Genomic DNA, 15854 nt, shown 5'->3' with positions numbered 1-15854 from the left:
TTGTAATTATTTTTTTTTTTTTTTTAAGGTCAAGTTGTATTTTAGAACATCAGGTAGTCTGTTTATAACTTGCCCATTTCCCACACTTTTTCTGTATTCCTTTCACTCCAGGACTAAACTATGCATAGTTTTCTTGTATTCTGGATGATGGAGTACAACCACTGTTTCAGAATATGACCTTATATTACCACTTCACATTCTCAGTAGTAGAGCCTGAAGTTCATTTCATGAAAAGGGAAATCACAGCCGCGTTTGTCTCTTGGGGCATGCATACAACTGAATCTAGGCTCTTAGATTAATAAATTACCCTTTGGCTAGTTCCACAGTAAACTCAAGAATGCATAAATTAATTAGATTATTAAAAATGAGTTCCCAGGCCTGTTACTTTATGACAGTTCTTGCGTGGCCCTGAGGACAACTTTGACATAAAGTAGGTCATTTCATAAGCAGTGGAACTTGGAAACAGTTGAATAGGGAACAGTTACATTTTGTTCAAGTATATTTTCATAGATTTTATGCTACTGCTTAGGTATGTTTTGTACTGTGATCTACTCAACATAACTAACAACTCTGTTATAGTCACATATGTTCCTGTTTGACAGAAAGATGGGAGGTTTCTTTAGGTGAAGCTTGTGAAACTAGTTCAGGTAGGTAAATTGATGATTTAAAGTGTGTATTATAACCCATTTGTATTGATGATTTCTTTCAAAACCTGTGGAAAAGGAATTTGTAACTTTCCACATGTACTGATTTTCACAAAGCTATTAAATTGCTTAATTTCATGCCTTCAGAACGGTACCCCATCTTTGGGTAGAAATTGCTGGCACAAGGTCTGGTTCTTTCCCTGCCAGCCCTTTTTGAAACATATCATGCTTGAGATAAAATACAGTGTTTCTTCTTCTTCATGATTATACAACAAAAAGAAAGGTCAGAGTTTGTTGTTTGGTTGTTTGGGGGTTTTTTTTGTTTTTTCTTTTAATAATTGCTTTTTTTAAAAGAATAGTCCTACTAAGGACTGCTCCTGAAGATCCAGGTCAGGTAGCTGAGCCTTTTTTGCAGTCCCTTGGACGCTGGTACTGTAGCCAACACAGTTTTGTTTAAACACTCTCCTTGTATATTAGATGTCTTGTACAGATCACTGACATTTTGTGTATTGATGTGATCAAGAAAGGAGCCACTGCCAGGAGAGCACTATGCCTTGCCTTCCTCCCACTGACGCGTGCTGTCGGAGGCATGGCAGCCTGCAGGAGAAGCCAGAAAACCAGACCCAGGCTCTCTAGTTCCTTACACTGTCCCGCCTTGCTTGATATGGTGACACAGTGCTTCAGGCAACCCTTAAAGAGGGAATGGGATGGATGAAATCTTCTATCGTGCCTAAAGGGGGAGATTTTTTTTTTTTAACTACTTCTGGCTGCCTGTTTTTTGCCTCTTGGGAGGATGACAGTCCTTATCCTTTGTACATGATATGTTACTTTGAGATAAAATTACCCTGTTAACTTGATTAGGTATTATTCCATCTCACTGCTCTAATACTTAACCTTATTCCTGCAGAAATTTAATTAAAAGAAACAAACAATAACAACAAAAGGCCAAAAAGCCCCCCCCCCCCCCAGCTGTTAATTGCTTCTAGCAATGCTGTAGAGTAACAGGCAGATGTAGTCTCATCTTCTGTGTTCGTACTCAAGCAGAGTAAAACTGTGAATGGGCTTATGGTGGCCTGACAAAGTGGACTTTGCTGTCTCTCTGTGAATAAAAATTTCTGCCTACAGAGGAATAGAAGTGCTAGTTGCATTTAAACCAGTAAGTGCTTAAGGTGGACAGGGAAACAGCTTAGAAGAAACCATAAGTCCAACCCTGTTTACTCTGAGGTTTTACAGCATGAGCAGCTGAATATTCTCCGTAATCAGACAAGAGAGACTTAAGAGACCTGATGTGGTAAACAGAATTTGCCTGGCAGGGCTAAGATTTTTGGTTTGGTTTTCTTATTGCATGCAAACATATTTGTGTTATAAAATCATGGACTTGAAAGGCAGTGAGGAGAATGTGGTTGACCATGCAGCTTTATTTCTGCTTACATAGGCTTCTTCCTTCCCCATGTGCAGGGGAAAGCACTCGGGGAAAGCCAGCGTGCAAGTGTTCAATTAAGTCTGTGTTAATGCACGGAGCCCTGTGCGTAAATTAGGGTTGAGCAGGCTACCTCGTGTCTGGCACTTTTTCTGATTGCTTTAATTACAAGGTAAGTGGCAGTCTTCCGTGAAATTCCAGATAAAAACCACGTTAGAGATTTTTAAGAGAAGAGGTCGTGTACACATGAAGCTTCTTGTGGGCGAACCAACCCAGCTGGCCACTGTACTAAAACCAGCTCCTGTTTCTACCACTTTCAATACCAAAAGCACTTGGGAGACTATAACAGGATTTTGTATACACCCTGCTCACAGAGAAAAGCAGTGAGTGCATGTTCTTATGACCAGGAGTGAAACCACAGCAATGTCTTGATCTCTTCTCCCTCTCTGCCCCCATCTCCTCCCCCTGTCTGTGGATAATGCCTAGAAGGTTCATCATCTCCTCATGCACACACCCCTGTTGTTTTTTTGTTTGTTTGTTTTGATTTTTCTTTTCCATAGGATAGGATCAGTAATGAAGGAAACTAGTTTGAATGCTGAAACGTGTGCTGCCTTTGCAGAAGAGGACAGAGTGTTTGCCTCTTAGCATGGGACTTCAGAGTCACAGGGCGGGCAGACGGTTTGGAAATGGGAACTAGCAGGATGCCAGGATGAGTGGAGAGGCAAGAGTTGGGGTGAAAGGTGTGGGAATAGTGGGTGAGTTTCATGGCAGGAAACTCTCGAACAGCAGCTCTGTGTAGTAGTGAAGCAGCTGAGATGTTGGAAGCGAGGAGGGTGATTTGTCAGATAGGCCCTAAGAAATAGTTTTAAGAGCAATATGTGAAACTCCTAGATGAGGCTGAGGGTTGACCCAGATAGCTAGTGAGGCTGCAGCCATTAAAAACTGAAGGATGTTATGGATGGGTGCTAGGTGATGTGGCTGAAGATAAGAAGTATTATGGCTTTGGAAACTTGTTTACAGGGTTGAATTAAAAGAAATAATTCTGTGGCTGGTTTGGGAGACAGCCTAGGATTATTTATTTACTCTAAGTAATAGGGTGTGGTTTTGCTTTTAAGGATTGATTACTTTTTTTTTTAAACTGCAGGGTTAAAAGGGTTCTGTCTTGCCAAGCAGCAGCTGGAAATTGGTGCAAATATCTGAGATGTTATGCTGATGAAGTTGCAGAGGCAGATACCTGGGACTTGTGGTAGGAAGCAGAGCTGTTCCTTCTTGGTCACCTTGCTCTTTCTCAGGATGGCCCATGGCAGTGAATTTGGAAACTGTTCCGATGCAGCTGGTGCTGGGTTTGACTTTCCCTTGCTCTTTGAGCAAGTGAAGGAGTTGCTTGGGTTACAGAGACTGGCAGGAAAAGCTGGGATGCCAGCTAGCCCTGTAGCATTGCTTCTCTGTGTAGAAGTGCCTGCATGGTCGAGAAAGCCAGGGGCAAGTGGCTGAGCTTGGTCAGGCATGACGGGGCATAACTGAAGCAGCAGAGACGTGGCAGAGAAGGAAAGGCATTTCTGTTGAGCAGGGGAGTGCCTGGCCTGGACTGGAGGGGAGATGGTTCCCGGCCAGGGGGCTGCCACGGGGAGAGCTGCGGGCTTGCGTTAGGCAGCACTGACTGTAAACACGCAAGTACCATGATATTTGCAGTGCTATGTGAAGTGTGGCTGTGTTTTGCTTTTACTTGATTACGAGGAGAGCCCAGTTCATAACTTTCTCTGAGGATAGGTTAGCCAGCAGGAGAACAGCACTAGTCCTGCGTAGTAACTCTGAGGAAAAGTGGAAGAGGCTAGGATGTGGTGGTTGGGAGATGAGCCAGTGTGGCAATATATGGTTCATCTCTTGTGAAACACAACAGCTGCCGTCGGTAGATTTTGGACCTCGGGGCCTTTCTGGAGTAGTCAATTTGATCACACGTGGCATGTTTTTTGTGTTGGTATGTTAAAATCTTTCTAAAGCTTGCACAGCTTCTGCTCTCTGCGTCGCTTGTTGATTCAGTACAGGGGTTATGTCCATGCCTCTAACAACACTGTGTCCGTGCGAGAGGACTGCAGAGCTGTTGTACCAGAGGTTTACTGTGCTTTATGGTTACAGTGAGTGTTGTTTCGCCTGCTAAGCTGACACGTCTGATCAAGAGTTACGGTTCAAGCAGATGCATGCAAAGCAACGGTTAAAAATCATAACTTGAGCCAGCAGTTGCTGAAGAAACAGGCAAAAAGTTAGGACAGCTGGTTGAAGTGAGTAGGAGTGTAAAAGTAATAAGCATCCCTAGTTGCATGTGTAAGGGTGTGCAATTTAATGTCGTCTTTTTCCTTTATTTGTAAAAAACAGAGGTCAAGGGACAGCCTTTCCACAAGAGTTTGAGGCGCATGTTCTTTTTTCATGGAGGTTTTTAGTTTAACATAATTTTTAGCCTTTAAGTTACATGACTTTGTAGCAGAAAGTAAAAAAAGTAACCCGACTCAAAATTTCATGCTTCTCAAGTCCTGATTCTGAGTTTAGAAATTAATCAATGAAGATTCAAAATTGCCTTATACTAAGATCCTCTGCAGTAATGTAGAAAAGTAGTTGTAAAAACCAGTAATAAACTAGAATATTTTGACATGAGGCATGTATAATCACTTGAATCTGTGTATAGCTGCCTGTTTTGCAGATACAGATTGCAAGATTAAGAACAGGGTATTTCATTCAGCACATTGGCTGTGCTTCTGTCATTGCTGCTCATGTCACGCCACTGCTGCAGCTGATCTGGGACAGCCGGGACTCTGCAGCGTCGCTGCTTCTGAAGTCATGGGTTGGAAAGCTTGCACAGATACTGTGCATGGACACGCAGAAATAATGATTGTATACTTCCTCTGCGTGGACACACCAAACTCCTGAAAAATGAGTGCAGCGTGTTTGCTTCTTACTGCTCTTCAGTAATGTATGTATGAAAAATCCTGGGAAGCAGCTGATCTTTTGTTTCTTTCTGTGGTTTTAACATATAGGTTGCCTTCTGCCCTCTGACAGGAAAATCCTCAAAAGGATTTTATTTATTTATTTAAAGATATACTCTAGAAAGGAATAGAAATAGTTTTGATCCAACTGTAATTTGTTCATCTGGAACTGAAGGCTTTTTTTTTTTTTTTCATAGTTGAAGCATTGTTTAGCTATCCTTCAGGTACGCTTGCTGTCAAAGGATGTTTTCCACAAGCAATTTTAACACCACAGTCTTCCTTAATGCTGGTTATTAAATGTGTGTATTCTTTTGTGCTCGTTGTAACTGTTTGCAGACTACTTCACTGAAGTGATAAAAAAATTTCTTTGTCCATTTAAAGCACAGAGGTAAATAGTTACCTGTGTCACGTCCGTGATTTTTTACTATTTTAAAAACCAAATTGTCTGATAATTTCTGTGAACAGTTCTCAATGTTAAAGTAGCATTGATATTGTAAGTATAGAATTTTCAAAGTACAAAGTCTCATGGTCCAGTTGGAAGGAAACTTGTCCACAGACCAACTTGTTTGGTTGTTTTTTTTTTTTTCCCCTATTTTGGGGGAAGGTGGGGGAGGAGAGCAGGCATGGAGAGTCTGGATGTGATCAAACTGTATTCTAGTTTATCTTCCTGTTTCTTTAAGTAAATCAAATCATTCAAATGATTCAAGTTGCTGAAGATGCAACTGCTAAAACCACCCTGATTTTTGTTCTATTTATAGCAGTAATTTCTTCTTAATTTCTTTTATCTGTATGAATATTCCTTTCTAGTGTTTCTATGGTCAGTCTTGCATTTAGTTTTTAATCTAGATACTGTCACTGGCTGCCTGAGACAGATTTCAAACAGAATGCCAGCTCATAAATACCTGTCAGATCTGGGGTGTGTTAGCACCAGTTCTTCAGTGGCATGTTGCACAGAGACTGGACAATGTGCTTTCGGAGAGACTGAGCAGCCTATTCTCATTTTGAGAATAGAGAGTAGAGAGCTGACCATTATATTTGAATTCAAGCTGGCTTTAAAGTCTTGGTGTGCCAGGTGCTGAAGCTTAGGGTAAAAGGAGGATCTAGAAATGGAACGTGTGATCTAATTTAAGCCAAGATATCATGAGTAGATGGAGCAAACAACTGAAGGATTAAGGCAAAAGAATAGAAGGAAATGATAATAAGAAAATGTTTCCACTTCAGACTGGTGGCAATTAAACTAAAACACATCTCTGATTTAGAACAGTCATAATTTAAACTGATGTGGGATGCACTTTGGAGAAAAATGCTAAGGTGTTTAAATAAATAATGGCAATTGGTTACATGTTAATTTTGCACCTTAATTTTAAACAAATTTTTTTTGCCTCTTGCCCAGGTTCTCTGCCATTCCAAATAGTTGGTGAAGATAGACACCAGTTCCTGATTATGCTTTACATTCTTTAGTCTAAGATATACTGGTTCTTTTTTTCTTTTTTTTTTTTTTTTTTCTTAAATTCATGTTAAAGTGTAACACCACCCTGTATTTTACAAGGGGTGCGTGTACATGTGGGTATGTGCAAGTGCGTGCATGTGGGTGTTCCATTTAACAGTTTCCATGGATGGAGCATACTCCATTAGTAACTCAGACCACTTGTTACTCTGAAACTGAATCTTGTTCTCTTCCCTATGATGATTCTGATACAGGAAAAGATCCTCAAGTTCAAGCAGAAGTAAGAATAAATCTGTACCACTAATTCCAATCGTATATATTATGATAGTACTTCAAGATTTATATGTACTTATTTCTATTGTTATTGTTATTTTAATTGTGTAATAAAAAATGCAGAAGTAAATTGAAATAGCTCCACTAACCTCCTAATCATCAGCTAACCTCATAAACCTTTCAAAAAATTTGTTTGAAAATATGATAAAAGAAGCAATATTCTGAATGGTCAGAGTTACTCTAGAAGATGAGGGGCATAATGAATAATAGCAAGAGGTGAAATACTATGCTTTCGAATCTAAATGTCTTTTAGTATCAGAGATGACTATGTCTCATATGATTATGCTCAAGTGTTACTTCAAGATTGCATCAAGATGTACAGTTCATTTGCTTCTGCTGAGCATGTATGACTGGGTGGAGAAACCTATTTATATAATCATGTATCAGGGATTGAGTAAAAAAAAAAAATCCCTCTCAGAGATTTCAGTTGCATTTATTGCTGGTATTTAAGCGCTGGCAGAGGTTATTCAGAGAGGCTGTGGAGTCTCTATCCCTGAGATATTCAAAAGCTGTCTGGCTACAGTCCTGGGCAACCAGGTCTGGGTGGCCCTGCTCGAGGAGGGGAGTGGGGCCAGATGACCTCCAGAGGTCCCTTCCAACCTCAACCAGTCTGTGATTCTGTATGGATCTGGGCGATCATCAAAGACGGTTAGCATCATTCATAGGACATGTTTCCAAGTATCATTGCGGTGGCTGAGTAGGAGTATCCTTGTTAGACAGGAATTCCCCATTTTAAGAGAGGAACCTCTAGTAGTGGGTAGGCTACTTGGAGAAGCACCCTCGGGGTCACAGTTGTTCAGTTTCAACACTCAGCAACTCACTCTTGTTAACTATTCATGTGATAAATTAAGACATTCACAAATTTTAAATTTCTGAAGGTGGTTGTAAACTGCAGTCAGGCTTGGCCATACTAAATTGATTATTCCTGGAGTCAAGCGCTTCCTCTGCACAGGATATGTGATCTCCTCATTGCTCTTTGAGTCGTCTTTGAACTCCTTCCAATTTATCCAAGTCCTCCTGAACCTCTGCCCCTGCCGCTGGGCCTGGTATTCCTGGAAGGGCCTCATCTCCCTGTGCACCTGGGAGCTGTGCCTTCCTCTTGCCCGCAGTGTACCGCGAGGAGCTCGCGTTGTGGTGGCTGTCACCCGCTGCCCCAGCCGGCCCTTCCTGAAATGGCCTCCCCATCCCACGTGAGCGGCCGGCGCTCCCTGTGTGCGAGGGGCCTGGGGACCCACCTGCCTGCGCCGGCCATGCCGAAAGGCCTCTCGGCTGGTCTCCTTCCTTCTCATGGATGGGAGGGGTGGCTGCGGTGGTGGTGGCCCATCTGCTTCATTGCTTTAATCATTTTCTCTGCCTCCCAACACCATATCTTTTTGTTTTTCCCAGATTTGTTTTAGAATAATTCCAAATCTCCTGTTAAGTAAGACATATTTGACGAGGTTGTTGTAACACTGTCACCATTGCATCATCAACACCTTTGTGCGTAGACAGATCAAAACGTTCTTTGTTGCATTAAACAGATCTACATTTTGGTCCTAAATCCATGTGTTATCAGACTTGGTAGTGGTAAACATGAATGTAAACAAGTTTATATTAAATTCTGAGTAGCCTGACTGCAGAGGCTTTTTAGATTTTTGTTTCTGAAGTTGGTATATAAGGAAACTTAGTAATGAAAATGGAAGTAAACGAAGATCTAGCGGTAGCTTTTGATTGGCAGTTAAAATTCTTAGATTATGTTGACCTCTGTTTCTTTCACCGCTTCTTTTAAAATATATTAAAGGAATTAACTCTGCAGCAAGTTATGATAACGTTGAAAAGTTTGGATCTCCTGTGACTTTCTAGAGCTGCTCTCTGACTCTCTAGAAGAAGCAGTGGCTCATTAGGGACACTATAAATAAATACGAGGCTCATTTTTCTGTGCCACTAAGTAGGTCCCACTTCAATTCAGAGCAAATACCTTATGTAAGTCTGGTGAGGGGAACTTTCCTCAGCGCATACACATTGCTTGTGTTAACCTATTGAAAATGAAATTCAAAGCCTGTTTTCTCTTGTGAAGGGTGGACGGAGCTCTGTGTGAGCTGTCAAAGGAAATTAGGAGTTTAGTAACTGATGTAGAAACAGAAGAGGAGGCTTCTTTGTATTTCTTCATCCTTGTGTGCTTTTGACAAATACTGTTAACTACTTAGAATTTGGTCCACTGTACTAACCAGAAGATAAAGTGGTGGGTTTGGGAAATAGCAAAAATAAAAACAATATATTACATTTTTTCCCCTCTAATCTTACTGTTTCAATAAGGTTCTACAGTAATAGTTCACTCTCACTCATTAGAAACTCACCTCAGGAAAGCAACCAAGTGCGTCTTTGTTCTCATGGATCAGAATCCTATTTTGTATCGTTTCAAAGCCATGTACATGTTCCTGTTGAGTTTTTTTCTTAATTTCCTTTTTTTAAAATTCCAGTCCAAACGTGAATTTTTTTTTTAGTTGTCTTAATTTAAGCCATTTACTTCCTCCATATGTGACAAGTGACACTTAACCCTGAGGAATGTTAAAATGTCCCCGATGAGAACGTGTTGGTGACACTGTGATATATCAAGCGCGTGGCTTGTGACGGCATCCAGTATTACGTAACCATGGGCTGTAATTACTCAAATGTGATGTCTGCGGACGTATGAACTTGGAAGAGTGCAGCATGACGATGCTAAAGGCAGCGTCCAAAGAAAATCAAATCTTTCTCTTGCATCTTGCTTGTTAGCTCTTGAGGCAGCTATGGTGCCTTGCGGTGTAATATTTACGCAGCAGTTGAGGTGTGAAATTTCCCACCACGGTGGCACCCTAATCCATTTTGGCAGTGCTGTGACAAGAGTCAAGAGCGTGAGCATGTGCAGACCCTCAGGTGGAGCTGAGGGGACCCAAGGGGAAAGGTAGAGAGATTGAAGAGGAAAGGGGAGCTTTCCTTGAATTTGCAACCTTGCTGTTTCAGTTCAGAGTTCGTTATTTGAAACACTGATGGAGCCGGGGGAGCAGCAAGCTCCTCTGGATCCGCTTTCTGCGAGTAGTGTAAAAATGCTGGTATATTTGTGATGTGGATGATGACCATCAGCCCTGGTCATCTGCTGACAAAAAGAAGAAAGCAAAGCTACAATCTTCAGAGTGCAGGAAACTTTCAGTCTTAAGTTTTCAGTTCTGCTGTGGGCTTTCTTGAAGGGAACTCTTTCCGTGTGCGGGGTTAACACAGAAGGCTGCATCTGAAGCCTCTGCGCACGCTTTAACCATCCACTGTAGTGAGCTGAGGGTGCTGTCAAAGCTGGCAAAAACATATCAGATCGCTTCTGTGAAGTGCTTATGCAGAGCAAGAGGTATCTGATTAAAAAGTTTTGTAATAGAAGGCAAGTTTGATGTCCAATCTCTTTAGCGTAAAGTGCATTGTTTAAGTAGTGTTTCTTTCTGCAGTCATCTCCTTGGCATTGTTATTGTACCTGGCCTTGTTTCGTGCATTAAGCTGTTAATATAGTTCAATTTTACAATTATACTAGCCCCTTCCTGTGTCTTAATGAAAGTAAGAAGTTCTTCCCAAGTATTTCCAATCATGCTTTTATTACTTTCTGTTGTTACCATGCCTGTGGACCAGGCCACATTCATTCAAAGACTATCGATCTCAAATCTGAAAAGGCTGTGCTGTTGTTCAGTAATGTCTCTTGAAGTTTGAAACTTTTACTTGAGCTGCAGTTAAATAGCCTGCTTGCTTCATTTTTGCCACAGTTACATTTTAAACCTGTGGTCAGGGGTGTGCCAGGAGGCACTGGCCCACTGGGATGCTGTGAGCTTGGGGTGGATACGTGATTGAGACGAATCACTTTTTCCTCAGGGCAGGGCTGTTGAGGTTCTTACGGTGTTTTTCCAAGCATCGGTTTTGGACTCCCAGAATTTACCCAATCTCAACCCAGCTCTCTTTAGTTGTGATTATGTTCCTTTTCTACAGGGTGTTTTTGGACCATCTGCAATTACTTGTTTTTCCTCAGGCTTGTTCCTATTTCTGTTTTTCTTTTCCACTGGTAGGTATGAGTAGACTGTAGTTTTCAGTCCACCTAAATCCTTGGATTTGACATACTCTGAAATTGGTATGGATTGCTTCAGGAAAGGCAAAGGAAAATTAGTCCTATCTGAGGGTGATGTTAGGGCTGATGGATTGCCAATTTGAAAAATCAGAAGTGAGAGCCGTAGGCTGTGCTAGCAACTGGTGTGGTGCCATGAGAGTCAGGAGCACAGAGTGAAGCAGCAGGGGCTGAGCATCCCCGCTGGGCACGCTTTGCAGGCTTTGCTTTGGTTAGCTCTAGCCTGGTGGCATGGACTAACCATGCATTAGGTGAGCTCCAGGAGTACGTCTTCCCATTCAGTTTTATCCACAAGGAATTTAGTTTGCATGCTCTGAAACCCCTCCACAGCGTGAACCTCAGCGGAGTGTGAGGTAATGTGCTCCCGATGAAGCGAAATGCACATGTAGATGCACTCGTAGAAGGTGACTGGGAGGTGGGTCTGCACAAAAGGTCAGTGGCTAAGACCCGTCCTTGGCAAAAGAGACCAGATAAGCCATTACCGACAGTAAAATTAAAAAAGAGAGGTGGGATAAAGGGACTGAGGGAGATAAAAAGCCAAATACGTAGCTTGATCAAAGTTGTGGCTTGCCAATAAATTAGTCATCTAGTTTGCTGGTGGCATGGTTGTGGGTGTGGAAGTGTATTGCAGTATTAAGAGCGGGTAGGATTTTGATCTCGGCAATTTAGGGAAGTTGGAAATAGGTTTATGCTGGTGATGTAAACCTAAACATAAGTAACTGATTCAACGGACTGTTAATACTGTGCAGACTGCAGTGGGAAAGAATTATGACGTTTGTTAAAATGACCGAGATAAACATAAAGGCATGCTATTAGTTTTAGATGTGTGGAGATTAGGCCCAATATATGTAGTTTTACAAGGAGAGCAATAGCATAGACATGGAGGAGAGGGTATTCTAGTCAACCATGAAACACCTGTTTAGCTGATCTGTAGCTTAAGCAAGTATAACTGGCCAAGTTATATTTTGACAGCCAGCTGGTACCACCATCGTATTCTGAGCTGGCAGCCATACGTTTTTATTGATGAACAAACACACCAGCTTTTCAGGTAAGTGCACATACTCATACCCTGAAGTAAATATAATACAGAGCAGAAGAGGGAGAAGATAGGAAAATCAGTATTGTATTGTGATATCCACATTACAAACACTTGTAACAATATTGCATGACCCAGAGCGCATACTTGTGTTAACATTTGTCTTTTTTTTTATACTTTTAACACTAGGTGTACCCTGAATTACAAATCACCAATGTTGTCGAAGCCAACCAGCCAGTTACGATCCAGAACTGGTGCAAGAGGGGATGGAAGCAGTGCAATGGCCACCCGCATATTGTGGTTCCCTACAGGTGTTTGGGTGAGTGACTGAGTTTCAGTCTTTTTTCCTGCTCTTTGGTGTTTCAGTCCCTTCATGAAAAAGACAGAGAATCTACATAAATATCTTTTACATCTCTGTGTTATCTTCTCTGAGATGGGTTTTGTCCAACTGTTCAGTCCTTTGGAACTGCATTAACTAGGGAGAAAATACTCCTGCTCTTCTGATACCATTTTCATGAGTGACTGCAAAACAGGCTTCTGCTTACTCCCCCGATTTTTGTCATTATCTATCCTTTCCCCTCTTCTCTTTCGATGTAGATATGCATGTGTGCACCCAGTTTACAGTTTTTTTGCTTATAAGCTATCCATCTTTTCCCTAAATAAATACTTTTCTTTTGACGTTATTTTTTTTAATATCTAGTACTTGGTCTCTTACTGTGAAAGACAATGGGAATCTGGTTTTATTGAAAGCAAGCAAAAGCTAGATTATAAAGTCCCCTGTCTCTTTCTGCAACTTAATTTTTGTAGCAGTTGCTTGCTGTTCTCTTCTGTGTCCTTTGTGCTTTGAATCGATTCACCAATTTAAAAGGGAGATTCAGTCCTTCATTTTTTTGTTAACCTTTACTTCTCTGTTAGCCTTCTGTCAGCATTCAGAAAGCAGAATCATATTTATTTCTTGTTTTTATTAACATTCTAGGCACAATGTTTTCTTGAGATTATTCCATGAGCTATTTAAATATGTTGCTTTACCAGTGCTGTTTGAATTGTGATAAATTGGCTGCCTAGTTTCATATTTAAATGCTGGAGTTCAAAGTTGGAACTTCCTGTGTTTTCTTTAGTTTTCCACAGTCAAGATAAAAACATCAGCTTGTAGTGTCGATATACTTGTAGAGCCAGATAAGCAACTTTGTAGAGGTGGGGCCGAACTGCAGTCTCACCTAGCTTCATCGTGATATATTTGATCAGATTCCATGTGAGTGCACTTGCACTAATTAGAGATGTAGTGGAACAAGATCAGACTAGTGGAACTATAAAAACTAATTTTTATTATTTATTGTATTGTCATCATAAGCAAAGCTCTGAATTATGATCAGGGAACTGTTATGCTCAGGACTCTCTATATTTATGTAGATTTGGTCAGTGCCCTGGAGAACTTACAATCTAATTTAAGATAAAAGACAATGTCATCACAAGAGCAAATGAATATAAATTGGCCATGAATAAATTTAATCTGGAAATTATAAGGAAGTTTCTGCAAGAGTGAAGAGCTCCAACAGTCTTCTGGTAAAAGGAATAAGAAGTCTAGTAATTTAGAAGGAAGTTCATAAATTTATGAACAGGATTATATGCAGTTCCCTGCAGGAATGAGGAACTGGACTTGGACTTTTAAGGTGTCTTTCCTGAGTTGCAGTTTTGAATGAAAAATTATCCAGAGTTGAATGTCTGCTTTCTTAGGTAGCAAGGTAGGCTTTGCTTGCTGGAGGCAAAAATTTTCAAGACATTTAAGCACCTCATGCCTGTTAATGCTTTGCCCTTAGCTCCTATTTTGTATTTTAAAATCCCCCCATACGATATTTTTTGCCCGATTTGTTTGTAATTGAGGCTTATGCAGTTGTGTCTGCCTGTGTTGGTCATCCTTCTTGTATGCTGCCATTCACCTTTTGACTCTGACTAGAATAAAACTAATAGAAACAAAAGCCTTAGATACTGATGTTCCCAAGAGTTTACTGTGAGAAGAGTGGCCACATAATTACTTCCACTGGAGGAAGAATGGTGAACATGGCCATTATCTGTCATTTCTCCATCAGCCAGCCCTCTTGTCCTGGTTTCAGCTGGGATAGAGTTAATTTTCGTCTTGGTAGCCGGTATGGGGCTGTGTTTTGGGTTTAGGATGAGAACAATGTCGATGATACGCTGATGCTTTGGTTCTTGCTAAGTCGTGCTAAGCTGTTGCTAAATAGGTGCTAAGTGGCGCTCACACCGGTCCTGGACTTTTCAGCCTCCCCTGCTCTGCCGGGTGCACGGGGGGCTGGGAGGGGGCACAGCCGGGGGGGTGCTGACCCAGACTGGCCAAGGGGCTATTCCATACCGTATGGCGTCATGCTCAGTATATACGCTGGGGGAAGAAGAAGGAAGCAGGGGGGGACATTGGGTATGACGGCGTTTGTCTTCCCCAGTAACCGTTAAGCGTGATGGAGCCCTGCTTTCCTGGAGATGGCTGAACACCTGCCTGCCCATGGGAAGTAGGGAATGAATTCCTTGCTTTGCTTTGTTTGCGTGCACGGCTTTTGCTTTGCCTATTGAACTGTTCTAATTTATTTTACTTCAGTTATTAAACTGTTCTTATCTCAACCCACGAGTTTTCTCCCTTTTACCCTTCCGATTCTCTCCCCCATCCCACTGGTGGGGGGAGTGAGCGAGCGGCTGCGTGGTGCTTAGTTGCTGGCTGGGGTTAAACCACAACACCTCTGCTTGTTGCGTGTGGTTAAAGTTGGACTTTCCTGCATGTGGCAAAAGTGTGTTAGCGGAGGAGGTGGAGGAGTGGGTCACTTTCCCACGTGTGAGGCTGGGAGTACAGCCCATTATGGGGAGTCGGGCTTGCTTAGTACCCAGCAGCGTGGTGTTCATCTGTTGATAGCAACCCACGCTGTCCTCTCTGCTGGCTCACTGCCTTCATAGTGGTGAAGCTGGTCAAAAGATGAACAGATTCTCTGAAATGAGAGGAAGTCTTGAAGGAAAAAAAAAGGCGTAGTTTGGGTTTTTTAACAAAGACTGTTTATTTACTTTTCCTGTTGGACAGTTACCCTTTTAATTTATTACTTTGATTTTTCTGTAGCCTAGAAGTTGTGGTCAAATACCTTGAATACTCTTGCTGCCTTATACGTCAAGGGGGTAGACTGGAGGCAGGGAGCTGATTGAATTCAGTCTGTCAGTGTCTCACGGCTTTGATGATCTTTTTTAATAATTTTATGCACTATCATGTTGTGGGGGTTTGGGGGTTGTTTGTTTGTTTGTTTGTTTTATTATTTTGGTAACTAATCTTCTAGCCTGCACAAACAGCTCAGTATGGGGATACTGATATTATTAATTATCACCATAAGCAGAACTATGTCTGTCTTGGAATACTTTTTCCTAAATCTTACTTGTTACAGAGTTAAGGAGTCTTGAGAGCTTTATTTTTTCTTTATCTCCTGCTAATATTTCTTCAATGTTAAAAGATAATTTTTCTGAAAGTTGGCTCTTTCTGTCAGCTCTGCGTGTGCCTCTGCTATCGTTGGTGTGGTAGCTGCTAGTGGGCGGTTTCAGAAGTCGGGCACTGGCACTGCCCATTCCTCAGTAATTTTAGTGCAAGTAGACCCTTGATGTAGACCACCATTAAATCCATTGACTCTAGTAAGAATTAAGATGCCAAAAGAAAGTTTGGCAGTGGGCAGCTGATTGCAGGGTTGAGTCTTACAAATTCTACTTTGCCCTGAGAATGACTTTCAGTATCTTGAGTCAGCTTATAGTTTCTTCCATCTTGACATTTGTTTTCCACAGAGGTGAGAAACAGCGAGTGACAGAAATGTGTCTGCTTTCAGGCCAGAGCATCTTCACAGTCCA

At 41.6% G+C, this 15854-nt stretch overlaps 1 protein-coding gene across 4 annotated transcripts in view; it reads left to right on the top strand.

Moving 5' to 3' along the window:
• APP (amyloid beta precursor protein) overlaps window positions 1-15854 on the top strand; it is a 224362-nt gene that overhangs the window by 63324 nt on the left and 145184 nt on the right. For all 4 annotated transcript variants that reach the window (XM_087755993.1, XM_087755995.1, XM_087755992.1 and 1 more), the window contains exon 3: window positions 12162-12291. In XM_087755993.1, the coding sequence (XP_087612119.1) occupies window positions 12162-12291 (130 nt within the window). The remainder of the gene's footprint in view (window positions 1-12161; window positions 12292-15854) is intronic.

This window comes from Nipponia nippon, unplaced genomic scaffold (assembly GCF_047370975.1).
Source record: "Nipponia nippon isolate SJK-2023a ecotype South Korea unplaced genomic scaffold, ASM4737097v1 scaffold_2, whole genome shotgun sequence".
Lineage (NCBI taxonomy): Eukaryota > Metazoa > Chordata > Aves > Pelecaniformes > Threskiornithidae > Nipponia > Nipponia nippon.
This window is presented reverse-complemented; position numbering and strand designations above follow the sequence as displayed.